The sequence below is a fragment of the Podarcis muralis genome, chromosome 5, assembly GCF_964188315.1.
Source record: "Podarcis muralis chromosome 5, rPodMur119.hap1.1, whole genome shotgun sequence".
Taxonomy (NCBI): Eukaryota; Metazoa; Chordata; class Lepidosauria; order Squamata; family Lacertidae; genus Podarcis; species Podarcis muralis.
The window spans coordinates 2,679,742-2,702,566 of record NC_135659.1 but is presented as its reverse complement, the minus strand read 5'-3'; the positions used below and the strand labels follow the sequence as shown (position 1 = coordinate 2,702,566).

The 22,825-nt window shown below is 43.6% G+C and overlaps 2 protein-coding genes across 7 annotated transcripts in view; one reads left to right on the top strand and one right to left on the bottom strand.

The window, feature by feature from the left end:
• Positions 1-9,657, top strand: part of LAMC2 (laminin subunit gamma 2) — a 53,649-nt gene extending 43,992 nt beyond the window's left edge. Inside the window, exons 17-23 of the mRNA XM_028732222.2 lie at positions 356-500; positions 809-958; positions 1,217-1,331; positions 2,998-3,197; positions 4,500-4,658; positions 4,763-4,862; positions 8,005-9,657. Coding sequence (XP_028588055.2) covers positions 356-500; positions 809-958; positions 1,217-1,331; positions 2,998-3,197; positions 4,500-4,658; positions 4,763-4,862; positions 8,005-8,255 — 1,120 coding nt within the window. The 3' untranslated portion in view covers positions 8,256-9,657. The remainder of the gene's footprint in view (positions 1-355; positions 501-808; positions 959-1,216; positions 1,332-2,997; positions 3,198-4,499; positions 4,659-4,762; positions 4,863-8,004) is intronic.
• NMNAT2 (nicotinamide nucleotide adenylyltransferase 2) overlaps positions 4,660-22,825 on the bottom strand; it is a 64,894-nt gene continuing 46,728 nt past the window's right edge. For 2 of the 6 annotated variants that reach the window (XM_077928160.1, XM_077928164.1), the window contains 4 exons: positions 20,723-20,799; positions 16,915-17,016; positions 16,358-16,425; positions 10,509-14,030 (listed from right to left, as the gene is read on the bottom strand). In XM_077928160.1, the coding sequence (XP_077784286.1) occupies positions 13,928-14,030; positions 16,358-16,425; positions 16,915-17,016; positions 20,723-20,799 (350 nt within the window). In that variant the 3' untranslated portion in view covers positions 10,509-13,927. The other 4 variants (XR_013392808.1, XM_077928162.1, XM_077928161.1 and 1 more) reach the window with 4 other exon arrangements.

The window sequence follows — 22,825 nt, the reverse complement described above, 5'->3', positions numbered from 1 at the left end:
CCCATGTGCGTCAGGGGAGCAGATAAATGCACCCCACCCCCCTTCCACCCTGCCCCCATTCTGTCCTTTTTGTGACGCATTGAGTGACATTTTGGGGTCACTTCTGGGTTCGGCGCATGCATGTTCACGGCTCTTTTGGATACACGTTAATCAGTCATTGCCTGTCCCGGTTTATGAGAATCACAACATGCTTGGATGTCTTGGCCACAAATAATCATGGTAGATAGGAGAGCCCAGAAGCAGAACCACTTCCCTTTCTTGGGCTGAATTCATACATTAACTTGGTGATGTGGTATACCCCTTGGAAAAAAGGAGTTTCACACGCCTAGGCTCAAAAGTTATCTTCCCATTTCAGATATGATGAGGTAAAGTTGCTCTCAAGCAAACTGGAGGCTGATGCTGGCAAAGCTGTGTCTGATGCTGACAGGGTCTACCAGAGTAGTCAGATGGTGCTTGACTCTCTGGCTCGCCTACCAAAGGTCGACACAAGCTTCTTTCAGGTGAGGGGTGTGTGTGTGTGTATGTGTGTGTGCGCATGCGTGCGTGTGTGTGCGCTCTCTCTCTCAACAACATGTGACCCTTCAGATGTTGGACTCCAACTCCCATCAGCCCCAGGCTGTGTGGCCAGTGATCAGGGATGATGGCAGCTGTAGTGCCAACAACACTGGAAGGGCCACCGGTTCCCCATCCCTTATTTTGTCAACAGTTGTTTGCACTTCTTAGATATGAGTGGTCTTGCTAGAGGTGGAGAGAGGCTGCTTTTTGTGAGAGCTGTGAAGGGCTCTGAACCAAGTGATGCTTTTCTCAGGAGGAAGCCGGTCAGCTCCGGAAGAAAGCAGATTCCTTAACTGGCTTAGCGGGAATGTACATTGCAGAATACAAGCAGCTCCAAGGCAACTCGGAGCGTTGGGAGGAAGAGATCAAAGAGCTCTTGCAAAAAGGACAGAACGACAGACTGGTAAAGTACATCCATATTAGCAATCAGGGAGACCATTATTGGGTAAAGGGCTCTGGGATCCCTGAAATCTTTAATCCATTCCTAGCCATTTATGGGTTTCTAGGCAAGTGTTATGGGCATGTTTTTACGGCATGTCTATTTCACTTAAGGAGTAGAAACAAACTAGTTTTTAATTAGTGTCCTTGAATAGAGGGCATTTTTATAGACCTGGGAGTGGGGCTGTATTTTCATGCTATTTATTTTGTTTGCTTGTTGCAGGTGTCTGTCCAACTGCTGTCTCGTGCCAACCTTGCCAAGAGTAAAGCTCAGCAGGCACTGAGTGCTGGCAATGCCACCTTTGATGAAGTGGACAGCATCTTGAAGAATCTCAAGGGTGAGTTGCTTAACAACTGCTGCGTCTAGACCATTTGCAGGTGTGTTGTGGTGGCGGGTTTTCTGAGTAATGAGTGGCGAGTTCATTGAGGAGGAGGCCAGAAGAAACAATGGCATCCATGTCCAGAGTTCAACATAAATAAAATTGAAATTTGCATCAAAACGGTTTTGCATGTAAATAGTGTAAACAAAGAGAATCCAATGGCTTTCCCCCCTTCATTTTGGCAGTTTGGTTCTTTTGGAAAAGGCTGGTGTAGTTTCAGATAGCGAAGTATAGGCAGTCAAGGGGCAGCCAGGTTCTATAGGTAGGAGAACTTGATCAGAAGCAGATTTAGGGGAGTGTGACCAGGTTGCCCACTGAGCCAAGAGGGCACCACAACAATGACGAACAATGGAAGGTAAGAGGCAGAGGGGTGCCGGATTTTGGCACCACACAGGTCACCACTGAAGTTTTAAAGCCCAAAGTCTGCCACTGACTTGGTTAGAGGTCATGAAGGTGAGACTTCCAATATAAAGATGTGACACACTGATCTTCTTTTGCTGTCTGTTCCTGCACATTTTCAAATTCATGATTTGGAATTTCTTCCCTGAGACAATGTGGCTTCCCCAAATCTACTCTGGATGGTTGAGAGAACCCCCAGAACAGTGGAGGGTGGGGGAGGAGAGGGGAAATTGTTCCATATGGCAAGCATTGACAGAAAAATCATCGTAGTGCAACATTGAATTTCCCCCACGAAAAGCTGTTTTATTTCAGTAAGAAAGGTGAAGCTGATTGTTGATTGTTAATAGATTTAAGGAAGCTTTTAATCTGCTGCAGCTTGCTGCCCTTAAATGTTGAAGTTGGATTTTAATTTTAGATTTAATTGCAGATTTTTTCAGAGGCTTCATGGCTTTTGTTTGGGTCTTTTTTTTCTTTTCTTTTTTTTTGGAAGCTGCCCTGGAGGTCCTTAGGCCTTTGCAAGGTATAAATATAATGAATAAACTCCAGGGTAGGGATGAGGGAGATATTTGACTTTGTTTGCATTTTAATGAAAAGCCACTTAATTCTTACTTCTCAAACCAGTACACAGACTGAAACTCAGCAATTCCCCCAAAATTGCACTTGTTTGAATTTTGCACTGCAGTTCTGCAACCAACCACTGTGTACAAAAATGAGTAAGCAAAGTGTCGATTCAAGTGCATATATTTGTGAAAGTAACATACAAAATTGCTTTTCAAAAATACTAAAAAAAAGTTTATTAGGAGAAATTGTCCTAAAAGGCTGGTGAATGTTCACAAGGATTTGCAAATTGCTGTGGAAATGTGGAGAGCTGAGCTTAAGATTGGAAAAATAAGAAACTAAAATTGACAAATTTGCCCATCCCTATTAGAGGGTCACCTGCACTAAATCACAGAAGAAGAGGGTCGCATTGGCCACACAGTCTAATCCCAAATTTGATGCAGGAATTTCAGAGCTAGAGCGTTGGCTGCCCAGCCTCTGCTTGAAAGGCCTCCATGTTCTCTGCCTTGCCCTGTTCTTGCTCCCTAATTCTCTGCCTGGTACTTTAACCATAAGCTGTTGGAAGCTGGTCAGGACCCAGCTCAGTACTTTTGGCTCAGACCTCTCCTCTCTGCACTAACACGGCTCCTTATTCAGTTGGGTTCCCTCCCACCCTTTCTGCTTGCAGGGTTCGATCTTCAAGTAGGGAACAAGCGAAAAGAAGCTGAAGACGCCATGCAAAGGCTCCCGTTCATCAGCAGTATGGTCACCAGAGCCAGTGAAAAGACAAGCATCGCAGAAGCAGCCCTGGGCACTGCAGCCACAGAAGCAGAGGCAGCCCTGAGAATGGCTGGGGAAGCAAAGGAGATTGCTGGGGACATCGACCAGGTATGGGGGGGGGGACTGAAAGTGTGTTAGTTCCAGAGATCTGCAGTGAGGAAATAGAGGTGGGATCAAGGATACCTGGCTGGCAGCAGCCTGGTTTGGAATTGTTCATTCAGACTTGTATCCAACGTTTGCTGGAAGCTCAGGTTGGATAAAAGGTAAAGGTAAAGGGGACCCCTGACCATTACGTCCAGTCGTGACTGACTCTGGGGTTGCGGCGCTCATCTTGCTTTATTGGCCGAGGGAGCTGGCGTACAGCTTCCGGGTCACGCGGCCAGCATGACTCTGGCAAACCAGAGCAGCGCATAGAAACGCTGGAGCGGTACCTATTTATCTACTTGCACTTTGACGTGCTGTCGAACTGCTAGGTTGGATAACATATTGTTATTCAAAACTATGTAAACTAAAATGCAGGGAGATATGCTGTGCATAGGGTTGCCACATGTCCGGAGTCTCCCGGACCTATCCGGAATACTGCAGTCAGCAGCAGTGTCCATATGGAAATCAGAAAAATGTTTGGGAAAATTCGAAAAATTATTTCCCATAAAAATAGCTCAACAATTTTTCTGTCTGGATTTTCACTGTTTGAAATATGGCAACCCTAGCTGTACACCATATGGCATTTCCACAGCACTTGGAGAATTCAAATTGCTACATGTACACTGTTATGCAGTAATTCTTACAACATCCCTGTGAGGTAGGTTAGTATGATGGGGTTTGACTGAGACCAGCTAGTAAGTTGCTGGCAGAGGACTTCTGGACTTTGCCTCCACAGTACCTTTCATCCTTAGCTGTAGCCCAGCTAGAGGTGGTTTGCAGGAGCTTGGCTCTGATACTCTGTAGCATTATTATTATTGTTACTACTACTCAATACGTCTCAATACGATTTACAGAGAAGTAAAATATAAACACTACACAGACTACAACAGGGTTAGCCAATGTGGTGCTTTCTATATGTTTTTGGACTGCCAATCCTATCATCCCTGACCAAGCTAGCTGGAGCTGATGGGTACTACAGTCCAACATCTGGAAGGAGCCACATGGCTACATCTGCACCAGAATGTAATGAAATGTGATCATACATGACATGCCCCTCATTCCCCAGTACACAGACTGTAAGTACTGGTTGTATACACAGATACCTGTGGGTTTTTTACCATCTACCTAATGCAGTTGCTCATTGTTTCTGCACCTCAAGCCACCAAGGCTTTTCCTTCACCTACCCGTAACTCCTGTCTTAGTCTTCTTTGCATTGCCACTGACTCTGACCTTATAATTGTGCGGTTGGCTGGCTTTGTTTTGCAGGAGATAGGAAGGCTGGCCATGGAAGCAAACAGGACAGCAGATGGAGTATTAGTCCTGGAGAAAGGAATCATTTCTTTGCGGGATGAGGCTAGACGTGTGGAGAGCGAGTTACAAAGGAAGGAGTTGGAGGTTGGCATGGATACAACCAGAGCTCAGGAAGTGAGTTTGCAGCTTTTTGCCTTTTTATTAAAAGGGGTTTTAAAGGAACCTGCTGAGGGAGGAAAGCCGGCTAATAATACGTTTGATTGTTGCGGCTTCTTCAGGTTGGTCAGGCGTCACAGGGTGCCCAGGCAGACGCCACTGATGCTGGGAGCACAGTCCAAGAAGTCCTCCGTGCCTTGGAAGATGTTTTGCGCATGATGGGTAAGCAGCAATTATATTTCCTATTAAGTCTGGAAACATTATTCCAGCACAGAATCTTAGAGTTGGAAGAAATAAGCAGGAACCAGTTAGAATAGGTGAGAGCAAATGTTTGTTGGTGCAGCTGAATATTACGGGCAGGCTTGAACATTAGCAGAATTTTAATAACACTTGCAGTGTAACAATTACTATGGACAATATGGAGAGATTCAAAATATAGATCATGAAATAATATGCAGCTGAAAATGTTAACAATAAGGCCCATGGAGGGAATGGTGGGAAGTCTGGGGATTCAGATAAATCTCTAAAGGTGTACATGTACTTGGTATAGTTATAACTTTAGGTTTGTAAAATCAAATAAAAATTATTATTTTTAAAAAAAGACCATTAAGGGCAGACTTGTTCACTTTTGGAGGCCATTTTGGTTCTAGTGAGAAGGGATCAAGAAGAAATAAAGGTGGCATTCATATGCTATGTTACACTTTCTTCAGTATCTCTGCTGAAGTTCTGATGATACACAAAAATAATCAATTTATTGGTGAAAGGTAATTGACTAAAAATATTTATTCTATTGATAGCTTAATCATATGAGATTGATTGATTGAAATATATAGTATAGTGGTACCTTGGTTCTCAAACGGCTTAGTTGTCAAACAAATCGGCTCCCGAACGCCACAAACCCCGAAGTGAGTGTTCCGGTTTGTGGACCTTTTTCAAAAGCCGAACATCCAATGCTGTTTCCGCTTGGGTGCAGGAAACTCCTGCAACCAATCAGAAGCCTTGGTTTTCAAATGGTTTCGGGAGTCGAACGGACTTGCCAGAACAGATTAAGTTTGAGAACCAAGGTACCACTGTACTTAAGGATTAGCTGGGCACTGACAGCCTAGATTGAGGCACCACATGCAACTGTCCCACAATGAAAATCCCTGTAGTGTTGGATCCTGCACAGATGCCTCCTCTGTTGCAGAGAGAAATCTAGAGGCCGCTACATAGGATGAAGAAGTCTAAAACACAACTGGACAAAATATTATGGGTTCAAATAAAGACATAAAATTTAACTGATAGCTTTTTATTCCCCTTGTATGATGAAACCATGGGATCTGTGAACTACACATCATGAGAGAGTCCCTAACCCAGTGGTGGTCTTGAAACACTAACGAGAGGTCAGGCTGTATGTGGGGAGAACAGGCAAGCAGGAGACGGGAGTGCTGAATCCCTCTTGATCCTCTACCCTCTCCACATTCACATTATCTTGGCAAATGTGGGATGGCAAACATACGTTTGCTGTGGGAACATATTTCTGTGGCCTTATATTTTTCCACATACCAGCTGCTCTTCAATATGTGCAGCATTTTGCAGTGTGTCAAAGCATATTGTGGTTTTAACTCGTTACCAATGTTAGGACTTCAGATCCAAGATCTTTTCATTTCTAGCACATTACATGCACCAGGACCAGTTCATGAAGCTGCAGGACTGAATACTGTTGTGTGATAAATTGCACTCTTTTGAGGCTGCTGGTTATTTCAGTTATAAGAATCACACCCTTGATCACACACCTGTGACATAGCAGTTAATACAGTCCCCTCAGGTAAGTATGAATTTGCATGGGAGGAGTTATGCATACCTGTCCTGTCTGACACCCAGGTATCACACACAGAGCCTTTTGAAAGGCTTTGTATGCAGAGCTCAATGTCTGCAGACCCAATATGCATGGCAGGGGGAACATTGGCAGTGCGTGCCCCGGACTCTGCGCACGTGTGCCAAATTAAGATATCCCATCCAGGCTGTGGATGTAAAGTGGGGCAAGCACATGTAGTAGATGGAGTCATAACGTTCTCAAATTGCTTGGACAGGGGAAATCCAGTTACCTATGGGGAAAATGCAGGTGCTTCTGGAGAAGTTGCTTAGCATCATTTAGCTTGTATATTTCTGTTGCCAGCAAGTGAGGAGCAGAGTGGAATGCAAATGTCACTAAATAAATAAGATTGTATCAAGTTTTTTAAACAACATTAGTCATCACAAATTGCAGTCTGTTAGAAATTTTATGAGCATAAAATTACCAAATTAAACATCACAGGGTAGCTCATGGACTAGATTTATAAATAGCTTGGGTGACTGATAGGGAAATTCCTATCATAAATTTTACCACTCATACTACGCGATTGCCATCACAATAAATTTAAGCCTTTTGGAGAAGCTTTGATTGGATTTTCTTGGCTGCAACTGCAGAGAGACAGTATGGGTTATGAATTTCTCGCAATTTGATGACAACATTGTTTGTTGTCTATGGTTGCATATTTATTTACTACAAGAAGACTGTTTTTGTTGATTAAACAAATAACGGTCTACAATTCAAAATCTATCCACAAATGCAAAATCACAGATTGCTTAGTATCATTAAAAATGTCCCACATACAATGGAGAACATTGTTTGGAAACTTACCTTAATGAAAGCCTTTCTAAGATCTTCTAATTTAGGGTCAGTTTTCAGCAAGGGGTAGCAGAGAATCCAGGGTTATTGACCACTTCTGAATCCCGATGTGCACCTATTAAATAAAGCTGATGATCTTCTTCTAGAATCCGGGATCCATAAGTGAATAAATAACATTACAATGGCAGTTTTATCAATGGACAATAGGCTTAATTACTGTAACTGATTGTGTCAAACTGGGATTTGTGAATGAAGCTGGAATTAAGTGAATGCTTCTCTGATCCCTAAATTGGCTACTTCCCGGTCATTCTCTGGAAACTTACACAGCATCTCTGCACTACCTGCTGGTTCGATCACCTCCCTTCAGAGGAAACTGTCTATTGCATCCCTCCAGGAATCATTGCTCTGGATGTGCCTTCTTCCGACCAGGGGTCATACTCTGAACACTTTCTCACACAGAGTCCTCTGAAGGTGTAGGAGGTACCTGCTGCCTTCAGCCTCTAAAAGTCAGTATTTTGAAAGTAGAGTGAACCTGCCTCTAAATTTAATTCAGACAAAAGTGGGCTTTGGCTATCAGAAGTTTAGGCAACACTATTATAAAGTCTTGGGTTTGTGGATTATGGGACAGCTCCTTCAACAACCAAGTAGATTGAGGGATGCTTGCTCAGAAGGTTTTGCTATTGAGTTCTCCTTTTATTTTACCTCCTCGTATAGACCAACCTGAGTTTGTGGATGAGCAAGGTGTGATCATGCTTGAAACGAACCTAAGTAAAGTCAGAACAAGAAACAACCAGTTGAAAGAACTGATGGCGCAACTGGAGGAAACAGCCAGGCGCCAGAAACTTCGGATTCAGACACTGGAATGGAGCATTACTGAGATCCTTGATGATATCAAGAACCTGGAGGAAATCCGGGATAGTCTTCCCCCAAGTTGCTACAACATACCACCCATTGAGAAACCTTGAAGCCTTTGGAAGCTGGGACAGAAGACTTCCATGTACTCTGCTAGATCTTGGATACACAAAGCATCAGAGTTAGGCAAACGGTTTTGAGTGCTTCAAAAGACCCAAGCCTCTCAGGACTCAAAAAGCCACATGTGACTGCTGAATAGATCTTTTTTAAGTTCCGTTCATCAGGCTGGAAGAGCAGGCGCATCATTCTGGTTTATGTTGCAGCTGCTCCACTTTGGTGCATCAAGCATGGAGACATCAAGTTTATCCTAGTTGCCCCACTCCTGGGAAGCCAGAGGGACACCTGCAGGCTGCACGACAAAGCAGCTGAATTTAAAGAAACCGGTGTGCCGAGAGACATGATTATTGCTGAATATATTAGGAGAAGGTATGTGCCCTGGGTTAGTGTGTGGCCGCAGTTCAAAGCTCGGAGCCAGCAGCTGAATCTGAACTCCCAACTACGTGTCCGCCATCCTAGCCTTCCTTTCTCCCAGCCTGATCTAATGTAATAAGATGGAAGTTAAACCCAGCTAAATTAACTTATGCTACATTAAAACCTTTTTATTACCATGAATTACTCTTAACTCTCACTCTCCCACTTAGCATCTCGCAGGCTGCTTTTCCTTCTGAAAATCTTTCTTAGCATCTAATGTTTCTTAACCTCAAGGATGGGATACGTTTGGGCCACTGAGAGCTTGCATAGGCCTAAAACTGGTTCAGTAGCATTGCCTCACCACAGGAATTCTGGGAAATCAGTGATATCGAACAGCATATTCTCAATACTCTAATCAAACTACAGTTCCCAGAGTCCCTCAGAGTGTGGGGGGGGCAGGGGAAGCCCTGAGAGTTACTTGTAGAAAATAAATATAGGCTTGTAGAAGCCTGTGGCAGCAATGGTGATTTAATATGTTCTTGCTTCATTTCTCCTCCCTTTTTTACAATGAAAATGGGGGTGTCTCTAGTAGATTATCTACAACAAGCTCAAGAGTGTTTTGTTAACCTCATGTGGCTATATAGTGAGAACCACCTACCTGGCCTTAGGCTATAGCTTGGCAAAGGTGCCTAGCAGTGCAAGCCTATATATACTCATAAGAAAGTCCCACTGAATGCAATAGAACTTACCCCCCGGTAACTGGGTCTATTGGATGGCAGCCTAAGCTTCTTGTTTTGAATCACCATCTCAGTGAAAGGAGGGACAGACTTTCTTGTGGGAGACAGACAAAATCCCTCTGAATAATTCTGTTGGTTTCCATTTTATAACTCTGTTTTAAGTTATCGTTCAAGGCTGTAGTTGGAAAAAGAAACATGAACTATGCCCTTGCTTCAAACAGTACTTCATACACGTGTATAATGGTGCTAAATATCAAGTATTCTGTTGTGGTTGGGTGAAAAGGGCAAAATAAATAATGAATCCCCATGGTTTGAGAAGGCTGCTTATTTCCTTAATTGTGTTTCTCATTCTGGAAACTTCTCTCCCTCCGCCCCCCCCCCCCCGCCCCATACAGTGTGAACATTTTAGTGGTGGCAAAATCGACTTTAACTTTGGATAAAGGTAGCTGCAGCGTGCCCCAGCGACTGAGGGATCCTGGTCAATGCCTTGATTCTGTGATCACCCCCCCTCAACCATTCTACCACTGCTACCTAGTGATTAGTCCTGGCATCAGCCTGGCCAGCTTCTTTGCTCAGTCCACAAAACAGATGAAAGACAGGACCTTGTAGTTGCCAGACAAGCATGATTCACTTTCAGTCCAGAAGAGGTCGAAGCTTCTCTTCTTGTTTTTTACACACAAAGGCCCTGCTCTGGCAACTGCTCTCCCACCAGAGTTTGAAATCAGCTTCTGGTGCTACATGGGAGAGTTCTTGTGCTACAGAAATAAAAGTACAATAAAAACCCAGGTGCACATGGAAATCTTACTGGATACTTCTCTGGATTAGGACTAATCTGCCTTTCCCTGTTCACCAGACCTTTCACATGGGATTCTGTGCTGCGAATAAGCCTGTTTGTCACCGGGAGAGGCAGCAGCAGGTGGTGTCAGCATGCTACTTTAACAACATATAACCAGCCATCTATCAACCTTTGCTACAACAAATGAAGCAAGAACGGCAGAATTCTATTTTAATATAATTGCTAAGTGAAAATAAAATAAGGTTGTTAAACTGTGCTTGTTTCCAGCAAACTATTCTCTAAATTCCCATTAACTAGTTGCTATGCTGCAAACCACAGAAATTTACCTAGTAAACGGAAACAGTAGTGAAGGTCAACACAAATTTCATTAGTGTAATTTTCTTTTTATTACATCCTTTTAAACATTTTGTTTTGTTTTTGGCCATGACCATTTTAGCAACAATGACCTAACTCTAGCATATTCAAATCTTTTTTTTTCCTTTTAAAACTTTTTTTTAAAACAAAGCAAATTTTACGGTTTAAAATTGCAAGTAATGTAAAACAGTCACCTTCCCTCCCTCTCCCCCCCATCCCCACCCTGCAATGAAAACCCACTCCTTTGATGTGTGGGTCAAAGCCTGACACTTTTGCCAACTCTTTCCAAACCAATCCCATCAGCAGCATCCAGATTTATGCTACGCCCTGCTCTCTCTCCCCCTCCCCCCTAACCATAAGCATAACTGAGCACATGAAGGCAAAGATAAGACAAATAAGACATTATATACATCATCTGAACCACAATGCTATGTTCCTAAGGCATGCTGTCCTAAACTGGATGAAACAGGAAAGTGGCCTGAATAACCCATCTTTTGTTCCAGAGTATGGAGAATTCATCCCTCTATTTTCTTTGCTAACCTCATTTTTTTAATCCTCCCCACAAAAGTGTCCTTCAAAACTTTTTGGAAGGCCACAATTTCTGCCTTTCACTCTCTCTCACACAGAGACATATACAGACTGTCAGATACATTCTTGGTTTTGCACTCTGCAGCTTAGCATTGAGATGTATCGTGGGTTCCAGCAAGAGGTTGTGGCTGCTCTTAAAACGGAGGCATGTGAAAGAGAGAGTGCTTTGGAAATAGTAGTTGGTAACGCGGAACAGGACAGCAATAGCTACTTATCTAGAGTCATGTAGGATTTCTAAGCCTTCTGTGAGTAGAAAAATTCTCATCAAAGAGACGGTCTCTTCTGTACATCTGCCTGTGACAGCAGTGAGTGTCTAAGGGGTAGTGAATGCTTTGGGGTGTGGTCCTATAATGCCAGGTTGCGACACAAATCTCATCCCTGTGTGCCACTATCCTCTCTGGTTGCCATACACTTGTAGGGGTAGCAGCTGCCTAAGAATGGGCAACAGAAAATGAGGGAGGTATTTAGGGTGGAATCCCATGCCCCATTCACTCACATTTCATGAGTCCACATGACATCTTCCATTTATACCCCTTCTTTGTTTTCTCCGTGTTTCCTTCATCTTTTTTTCTAATACCAGAAAGTTTTATCTTCTTGAAAAGGGTTGTGCAAGCCTCACATACATGGATGCCCTTAGCACTATTCTTATCCTCTTTTTAAAAAAATGATATGTGGTTTTGATGCGGGCAGTGACATATTGAGCAAGCAAGTTTGTCATTCATGATAACCTTTGTGGTGGGCACCATTTTATAAATCAGACAGTATTTTTCATCAATATTTAAAATAGCACTAAAATGCTTTTCTGGATATATAATATTAAAATAGTAGCAAAATACTGCTTAAATTAAAAAAAAAATGTTTTAGTACTCTAACAATAAATTACTAAAGGAAAAGAAGACAGAAACCTTTCCACTCATCACCACAAGGAGTTTCCCCCCCGATTCAACACTTTCAGTACAAAGGAAACATTAAATACTTGGTTGTTTGACATTTTGTTAGTAATAATGGACAATCACACTCAAATGAGTAAGTGCTTAGTACTAAATAAATGACTCTTTGTTTAAAACAACAACAACTGGATTTCCCCCCTCTCAAATAACTGCACAGGTTATTTGGACCTTCTTCCTGATCCAGAGCATCTATGTCACGCAGCAGAACAAACAAAAGAAAAGCGAAATATCCCCAATAGTGTGGAAAGACAATTACAATTCTGGTTGTAGTTTGCATTAGCACTCAAGGACACCAACGCGGAAGCAGCCAGAGATTCTAAATACTGATTTTTCCAGAGACACACCCTGTATTCAGTGCAGATGGTCACCTCTAAGTCCAGTGAGAAACATGTAGCCATGCAAGAGCTCAGAATGAAGTATGCATTGCTTTCACTCCAGCCAAGAATAGATGATCTACGCTTGTAGAAATCTCACATGGAACAGCCTTGCTGAGGCTATACCACTCTAGAGTCGCTGAAGGAGGATCACACGGGCGAATACTTCCCCAGATCAAGCAAATACACACAACCCCTCAGGCATTTGACACATTTCTCTACCCTCTAACTCTGTTTAGTGGGGCCAAGTGAGGAAGTGCAACTCATGGTTTTGTTGTGACACATTATTTCTGAAGAACCATTTTGCATTTCTTCCTGACAGACATTCACTGATTCCTCTCACTAGCTATAATACAATTCCTCTCACTAGCTATAACACAATCACAACTGGCTACCTGTTTTGAGAACTAAATGGAGTGCAGCTGCTGGTATTTCCTTGAGGTTTCGGGGAGGGGGAGAATACCTCTTCCTGAGTGTGGAACTAACTGCAGTTGCCCCACAAGGCTGAAAGAGGCAGGCATGTTGACAGAGGGAAACAGCTGCGAATGAACGAGCCTGAACTAATCACACTAGCAAGGGTGCAGTGGACACCACAAGTGCTGAAAAGCCAAGTGAGTTTCTGCAAAAAATTAAACACTTTAAACCAAGAGGACACAGCCAATCTGGGACAAATTATTGAAGGCATTCCATGAACAAGCAAGGTGGGTTACTGACTTGCAGCATCCCAGGCAGGTGTGCTCTGTGTTGCTATTCTACTCTAGGGAGTGCTCTTTTTAAAAAAGGGATTAAAGCACAACAGGAAACCCATTTAAATCCCCTGCCCTTAGAAGCAAGCATCTATTTACAAAGGAAAATTCTGCCTCCCTGCCATTCTTTCATCCTTTCCCCAGCAATTCCCCTCCTTCAGATAACACAATCCAGAATTTGGGCAGTTTCTTTTCTTTTTCTTTCTTTTTCAAGCTAAATCTTCCATGCTTGACCTAAAAAGTCTGGGCTTTGTACCAAGTGGGTCAGAATCTCCTTCTGCCAACCACATTCTAATTTGAATGGATCACAGCAATTTTTTAGAAAGCCAAAAATAGAGGGAGAGGAAAAAACCCCTGCATTAAAAATAAAAAGGCCCACTGAAATTTATGTAGCTGATGTATTATGAAAATACCTTCCTGGCTTCCAAGGTGTGCTAGAAAGGTATGCAATGTTCCATCCCCTAATAATGCATGCTGGGAAGGTAGACACCAAAGCTGTCCCCCTGAGGCACGTGGCATCTGATCCTCTCTTCCATTTTCTCTCCTAACTAGAAGGGGGAAGATTACTGGATGGAGTGCGCACTCGGCTGGTTGTTGTATGCAGCACTTCCCGGCATTTGGTAGTGGTGGTGGGACATCAGAGTGAAACAGGCAGATGCACACAAGAGGCAATGAGAAAGAAATGAGAGAGTGAGAAAGAGAGAATTGTGATGAACAACCGTAGGAGAGTGGAGTAATAGGGCTGCCATGGTGCAACTCGGAGGCAGCTTTAGCCAGAGGCATTCAGGTACAGCTGACTCTTGAGGATGTAATCAATGACTGGCTGACACAAGTAATCCACCACATGACCATCACCATGCTGAAGAGCCAGTCTGTGGGAGAAACAGAAGCAGAGGGAGGCCGTCAGTTCAGAAGATGGACAGCTGCACAGGCTAACCTGCCTATTTGGTTGGATGGAGCACGGTTCCTGAGGCTGGGGGCTTGCAGACTTTGCCGGTGGGACCACTAATGTGGGGAATGGGACTGGAGGAGTGGTAGGTAGGAGAGAAAGCAGATCTGTCCCCTTATCTCAGCCCCCCTGCTTATGATATCCAAGATGTCTCTTGAACTAACCCCAGACATATGTCTTCCACTGAACAGAAAAGGAAAGGGGAGTTTTCAAGGCCCATTTTCTTTTCTTTACACAAATAAGAGCTGGTCTATACAAACAGCAGTTCCAAGGTTAAACTGCATTCGAACACGCAGCCCAACACTATGCCATCTTAAGTCTCAGAACAGTTTACAAAACGGTCTGCTAAGATTTCTTTGACACTCATGGAAATAAACAAGGAAAAGTCAGATAATATTTTACTACTAGAGTTCTGACAAATTATTTCATCTGCCTGTGCCATTGAAAGGGCTGTAGAATTCTGCAAAAATTACCATGCTGGATTTCTCAACAGAACTTTCAATTCTGTAATCTGCTAATTGGTTTGGCTGCATATTCTAGGGCAGTTAAGATTGCAAACTGAAGAGCGTGACTTTTCTCTTCATGGCTCCACAGCCTCTCCTACCTGGATAGTGTCACCCCTCTCCAGCTTTGCCTGCTGGAGCAAACAGAGCTCCTGTGGGTTTGCAGCAAGCTAGAGAAGGGGTGAGGATAGGATTGCAAGAAGAGCAAAGCGAAGGAGGTTAAAAAATCTCAGGTTAAAGAATCACAATCTCAGGGTCATGTAAGCCTGGTCAAACTGGTCTGTCATGATTTGCTCTGATTCTGTGTGAAGCTCCATACATCATTGCAGCTAACAAAATATGGGACATGCAGGTCATGTCTTGATCACATGTCAGCAAGTCAGAATTTGAGCTAAACTAAGAGAGAGTTGTCATTATCTGGGTGAAATCTTAAAATGAAGTCCTATATACATGAGGTAAAGTTCAAGAATACAATGTGGGATAGGGAGTATTCAAGTTGTATGGTGAAGTGTGTAAAAGAAATAAGTTAAAGATTGTTACTTTGTTCCATATCTTTACTCTTTTCATCCAGATGCTTACAAATACATTCTATAGCATATAGCATATATCAAAAGAAATAATGCAAGGGTACCACGAGGTCACTAATGTGAGAGACAACAATCCAGCACAATTAGCTCCAGATCTGTCCATTGCTTTGAAGAACTCCCTGGACATCAGATGGAAAGATGGTTTTCCATTGGTGTTCCACTGTGAAAGCTTTGACTTGGACTGACTGGAAAAGGTCCAAGACTCACTTCCATCTGAAGATTACAAGATTGGTCATCCCCTTTTAAGGAAAGTATAAAGCTCAGGTGCAGAAAGCCATTGTTGACTGATAATTATGTCTCCTGTTGTAGTTGAAGTCTTGCGGCGCTGTGGTCTAAACCACTGAGCCTCTTGGACTTGCTGATCAGAAGGTCAGCGGTTTGAATTCCCACTACAGGGTGAGATCCCATTGCTCTGTCCCAGCTCCTGCCAGCCTAGCAGTTCAAAAGAATACCAGTGCGAGTAAATGAATAGGTGCCACTGCGGGAAGGTAAACAGCGTTTCCATGCGCTCTGGCTTCCGTCACAGTGTCCAACTGCACCAGAAGCGGTTTAGTCATGACTTGGAATGCTGTCTGTGGACAAATGCTGGCTCCCTCCGCCTGAAAGCGAGACGAACATTGCAACCCTACATTGTAAGCCTTTGACTGGACTTAACCATGGGTCCTTTACCTTTTTTACCTTCGAAGTCTTGCAGGCATTTGTTTTGAATTGTGTGGTAGTCTTGGATCATTTGTATTGCCCTTGTAATTAATATAATTGAGTTATATCTTTATCTCATGTGGTCTAGATTCTATTTTCTGATTACCTTAACTACATAACCCTGGTAAACCTTCACACTGACCTCTCTCTCTGTGTGTAATATGGATTGTCATGTTAGCAACTGACATAGAAGCCGAGAAAGAGGAGGAATGGGCTGCTCAGGAACATTAATGGTCAACGGGGTACTTTACATCAAAGACTGCAGTCCCTGTTGAGGAATGGAGGAGGTGAGGGAGAGGGAAAACCAATCCTTTGCCACCATTTTCTGAACTGCTAGTAAACATTGTTGGCTCTGCAATCAAACACCTGCAGAAATATTTGTTGGCAGAAACCAAAAGACTCCCAACAGTCTGACCAACATTTTTGCCCTTCCCCCACCCACAGTCCCTTTCTTGACGCACCTGCTCTTAGTTGAACTGACAATGGCCATGGGGTGGTTCACATCATCTTTCACAACCAGGATATTGTTCTGTGGAGGAACCATAGAAAGAACATTGACAGGAGACCTTTCCCACAAGATGGGATGCTCTGCCCTAAAATGTTCATCTCTGTCTGAGGTGAGCATGAAGGCAAGACCTTTTCCATTTTGGCATCCCCACAGTAGAAATTATTTTAAATAAAGACAATTTTAATTAAGAAGCAAATTGCGCTGAGGCAGGAGACAAAAGTTAAACAGTATCCTTAGCAAATTCACTTTAGTTCTTCTTGCTGGGCTAACTCAGGACAGGCAATTCTCACACTTGATTGTTAATAGTAGAGGTGCTTCCAGGAATTGGTATAGCTGAAGGGAGCTCACACGCTTAATCAGTAGTCTGACTCAAGAGATGTCCCAGATGAGACAGAAAGGCAAGCAGGCTTCAGTCAATGAAGGCAAGTAAAAAATGAATACTCCAGGAGAAGTATTATGAACTCCTTGATAAACATTGATTTATCAATGCATTTTTGCAAAAGGACTTACTTTGTACTTCCGGAGTATTGAGGAGTGGTTCATGATCCGGTCTGTGTCAGTTCCATCTCGTGGCACAACAACAATGCCAAAGTCCCCAACTATCACCTCCATCTGTTGTGACGCAAAAGGAACATGCATTACAACTGTGGAGTGAGTGTGGGGTGGGGAATCATGTTTATATTCCTGAAAACTTGGATAATCTCTTGGGTTCCTGATTTGCAACTAGAGACAAGCACCATCTCTATTGCATTTTCAGCACTTGTTGAAGACTTCCCTCTTTCAACAAGCCTTCTAATTTGTTCATTATTATTATTATTACTCCTCCAGTCAGTATCTGTACTGGATTTGAAATTGCTTTTATATCTGCAACTGTTTTAAATGTGTTTTTATTGTATTTTGAAATCACTTTGGGATGCTTCATAGGAAGTGATTCATAAATGAAATTAATCAGCATAACCTCCACCCATCCCTTGCCAGGGGCGTGTGAGACGTCAGTGTGAAAAATCCTGGCTTTTATATACCAAAGGCAGCACTCAGAAGAGAAAGCACTGGTGTTACACTACTCAGCAACAGACACTGTTACAGCATGCTGAGCATGTGTGAAATTACAGGCACCCGTGGGTGACAGGCAATATGTACAGTGGGTGCAGTGCTTTTTTTCAGGGGTGTGTGTGCAGGGGTACGCATACCCCTAAACATTTTGTGAATCTAAGTGTGGCCTCATTGAGGGGCAGTATTTCAATATGAGTAGTAAAATGAAAGTACTCCTAAACATTTTTTTTTTTTAAAGAAAAAAAGCACTGAGTGGGTGCAGCCCAAATTCAGGTTCTGCTTTCTCCAGTCACAGGCTGGATCAGGAAAGGCGGAAAGAGGAAGGAATGGCTTTGATTGGCACATTAATGGTGGTAACCCTGGTCTGTAATCTGTTTCCAAAAAATACAGCAGCAAGGCAAGTGAGCAGAATTTCCTTAAGGAAACTGAGTTTTTCCTCAAAAAGAGGAGGAGAGACTCTTTCCCCTTATCACTCTAACAGGCTTATCCCTGAGCTTTAATCTTGCTTCCTGTCTTCAGACACTCCTCTAACAGGAACCAGGCCTGCTTTGCCTCAGGGTTTTTATCATTGCTCTCTTTGTCTTCCAATCCTGGGAAACCTCTGTCCTCCACCTCCGACTTCCTATGCTTCCTAGCATAGCAGGCTGTGAATACATGTGCGAAAGGGAGAGGGAAACCTAAGAAGACAAAAAAGCATCTCTCTGTCTCTCCATCTCGTGGGGCGTTGGCATGCAAAGGGAAGGGGCGAAAATTGGGGGCTCAGTCAGGATTGGAAAGGAAAAGGGGGGTTGCCAATGATGAAAACCCCCATTCCCTCGTAAAAAAGAAATGTGCAGGGGACAGCCCCCTCCCCCCTCCCCAGCCCAAAGCGTTGTGCTCCAGCTGCCTGGAGCCTGCCTGCTCAGTGCCCTCAAGCCACTCCAGGCTGTTATCTCACTGGGAATCAAGATGGGAAGGGACTGGACTTAGCCTGGAATGCATCCATCCTCTGGGTCCAACCTCCTCTACTACCCCCACAACCTTGGGAAGCAGCCTTGCTCTTTGCTTATCAAAAGAAGTGTAATGAAAGGTGAAATAACTTAAAAAGAAGTAGGGATTTCTCTCTCTCTCCAGCTTTGAAGTTGGCACACTAACTATGGTCTCCTGTGACTTTTCACAGATCCTCTCTTGTTCTTATTATTTGTCCTTCCAAGCAGCATCTGATTTTAGGTGTCAAAATTGTTTGGGGTGTTGGGGGAGGAGTAGTACCTGTGGTGGGGGACACATCATGCTCCTTCTGGGGTTGTTTGTTCGCCCTGCACTCAGCTCTCACCTGTGTGGCTCCTAGAAGCTGTCAGCATGCAACTGGGGACACAGCTGAGGGTAGAGGATGGGTCTCAAACCCATCTCACACCCTCGGTGTGTTAGCAACTTCCCCAGCATGTGAAGACAGGCTGCGGCAAATTAAGCAAGTGGGGGTCCAACAGTCAAGAAGGTGGTTTCTGCAGTGCTGCAGAGGGAAGTGAGGGGCAGGTGGGGTTGACAGGCTTGTGCACCTCCTTCTGGCAACTCCTGTCAGCCAAACTGGTGCCAAACGTCTTCCTCCGCTTTCCTTTGGCCACATCAGCAAGGCCGAGAGAGTGGTCTTGCCATTTGGGCAGCCCAGGACCACCACACACACTGCCCAATCTTGCGCCCCAGGCAGGTCACTTGGGTGCCGCTAATGCGGCAGGTGGACTTCACCTCTGGAGGTGCACAAATGGATGCCAACAGCCTTGCTATTGCCAGTGAGAGGGGCTTACAGATGTCATGACTGATGCCCCTAACAATCCTCCATACTCCCTTTTTATTGTGTATTTATGCTCATGATGCTATTTGGGTGGTCACAGGAGACCCCACTTTTGTGCCTGCAAAAGTTTTGGGGCTCTCACACAGCTTGATTATTGCAATATTATTATTATTATTATTATTATTATTATTATTATTATTATTAAAGAATTTATATACCACCCTATACCCAAGGGTCTCAGGGCGGTTACAGAATAAAATCAAGATATAAAACCACAAAATACCTAATAAAAATAAAACAACAACCCAATAGCCCCCCCAAAAAAACATTTTAATTAGTGCATAGCTTGTAACGTATTGTTGAAATCCTGTAACTTTAAAATACCACGTACAATCTGGTTGCAGGGTGTTCCCTTCAGATAGTAATAATGTGGAAGCACTGGGGAAGCATTGCAGAACAAACTAAAACAGAATAAATTCACCATTATTGTGCCAGGAACATGTGGCAGAATACCCTCATGATAAAGCACCAGGCTGGAGGGGCCCTGAATGTGGATCTCAGAGGTATTCAGGGCTCCTTTCAGACTGGCAGGGGTTGAGTCTAACCCTCCCTGTGAAGCACGAGGGATCTGCTGCGGCTATTATTAAGCTTGCAGCAACAGGCTGACTTCAGTTTTTAAATAATCCTTATTTCTTGCAGTGTCGTGGAAACATTTCTAGCCATATTAGGGCCTGTAAGGCTCTCTTGGGCCACAGGCTAAATTTAGGGCTAAAATTATGTGAACATCTCTTTTTTAATGCAGCAGTTTGGGATGGAGCCTTTCAAAATCACCCACATGTACACTCTTGTGAGCAACAGCCTTGCTGAGTGGCAGAACCACCTAGTCTCACACTGCGAAGGAGGCACGGAAAGATGAAGAGAGAAGAGTCTTCGGAATGGTCCATAAAGCAAAACTGATTATACTTAGACTGCAACCTTCCTGGGACTGGGACATCACATGCCCCCCCCCCCATCTCACTCTGTGCCTTGCCTGGAGATAGTTCAGAATGAACAATAAATCTGAGTAAAGATGGCTTCCTGTGCTACGAGGCAGCAGGTGCTGTGTGCTTGCCATTTAATGAGATTCATGACCTTCCTGTGCATCTGCACAACTCCAGTGAGATTTGAAGCGGCACCCTGGTTTGCAAGACAAGCTGTCCAAGAGGAGTACCCCCCCTTGCATTCGTAACCCCCCCCCCCCGCATTCAGCCCCTCTGCCTTTGTTGGAGCTAGCCGTGGAGATGCCATGCACACAGAGTGAAAGGTGGTCTGTGATATGGTCTGTGATTTCCCACCACCTAAGAAACTAAAAGCAAGAATCCTTGATGAGAACATGATGATGAATGAATGTGAATGTGTGAAAATGGAGCGAGTGAATGATCAGGAGTCAGGCAGCGGGGAGAAAACCCCACAATAACAACAGAGCACAGCTTCACCCATGTTCCAGTAACAACTCACATCAGCTTCATTCCATAGGCCTGGAATGCAGAAGGACTCCAGCAAGTCACTTCCACACAGCAGCAAGATTCGGAGCTCTGGAGAAAAAGGTACACAGATATTCAGATACACAGACTCAAAGGCCTGGAAAGGGAGAGAGAGGTGCCGAAGAAGGGAGCAAAAACGAGGCTTGGACACAAAGCTGCGGCTTGGATTCTGTTGTCAGAAGTGGGCTACTGCTTGCAAGTTATCTACTACTCATGCACACATGTAAAAATGTCTTGTATGAACACAGTGTTGCCATGTCTCTTGGACCAATTTGTGAACTACTTCTGGAGTGATGGAGGGAGCAAGTGTTTGGCGAAGCCGGTTGGGCATATTGCCCACTTCAGGAAGGATGTGTTTTGCTTGGACAGAAATTACTTCCAGGTCCATTTATGGAACAAAAGAAGTATTCCTAGTGAAAGTTCGCCTCAGCTCAAGAGAGAAACATATTTCCTGAAACGTCCCCTACAGCTTCAAATTGATAAAAGATGCAAGAGTTCTTTTGTGTAGCATTCTATGCTGTTAAAAGCTGCAGTATCCATTTTGTATAATTGTATACTAAAATTATTTAAAACTAAAGGATAACTGTTTACAAAGTGCTTTGAGATCATGAGTTATTGAAACTACCATATCCATTCTCTGAAAATAATGAAGAATCAAAATTAGTCACTACTTAACCAGGGACTCCTGTGGGAATGTCCTATAATGCAAGCCACATCCGATTTCGTTTTATTTTTGCACAAAGTATCTAGTACTTAATAATGAGTTTTCGCTTCTTTGACTAAATCAGCATGATTCTGATTATATCTGTTCCCAGGCCCTGAACTGCACAATCGTGGAAAAACAATCTCTGGAATTTAAAGCAAATGCAACCCTTGCTCTTCCAGGGCTTGATGAGAACGGAAATTTCTCCCTCCACGTTGCCAATTTAGCCACCAGAGCAAAACAATAAGACTTAAGACTCCTGTCACTCTGGGTCTTCCAAATTATATCTCTGTGGGATTTTCTATGGCAACCTGTAGCTATTAGGAATCAATGCCAAATTCTGTGAACAGTTCAAAACTCAAGAGCTATACCCATGAATGTTGTCAGTCATTTTAATGCAATTACCAGCATTCTCCGGTATTTGTTCAAAAAGTAGGGGATGCACATTTATTTTCAGTCATTCATGAAATTAATCTGGGATTGTCAATGCACATTGTGCAGACCATCCTGTGCATAGCAGGAGTAGGTGGCCAGACCAAGACATGTTGATGCCTGAGGGACAAGATTCTACCCCCAATTCTATAGACAGAATCTGACTGGACCAGCAGCTGAATCCGACTTCAACACTGACAACAGGACAGCCGTCTATCTTAGGCTAGTACTGTTACTGTAACCTGTATCACCATAAACCATCTGAGGCAGCTGCCTCAGCCTTACTAATGGCAGGGTCGGCTTGCAGAATTACACCCAGCGCCACTTGTCTGCTGCGCTTGGTGTTCCTGTGCTGTCTAATCTGATGTGAATTCTCTCACGCATTTGGCTGCTCCAAGCAGGCTCACCTGGTCCCTTGGTGACATATCTTTCAGTGCCAGGCAAAAACATTCTGCTTCTCTCAGGCCTTTAGTTAATTAAACAATCTATGGCCTTTTAAACAGTGGGGGGGGGTATTGTTTTTGTTTGTTATTATGGTATGTATTTTTGTGTTTTTACATTGTAAACTGCCCTCTGATCTTCAGATGATGGGTGATATAGAAATTTAATAAATAATAATAATAATCTTATCTAATGTATAAGTTCAGCTGTGCGCAGTTAATTTGGTATTAAGAGCTTTTGCACAATTTGACTGAGTTGAAGAACATGCTGTTCAAGGAGGGCCCTTTCTAATTCCCCCCCCCCCCCAATATAATGGGTGGAATTCAACGCTGTGCTAATAGATGTTCTGATGGTGATAGCCTATCAGCTTGCCAGGAGGAACAAGACCCGCCTCCTCTCCCCCGGGCGCTTCTCTAGGGGTCTTCCAAGCCCCCTTCTGAGTCCCATTTCACAAGCAGAAGCCCTTGTGCAGGGCTTACACTGGGGGGGTTCATTAGGTGA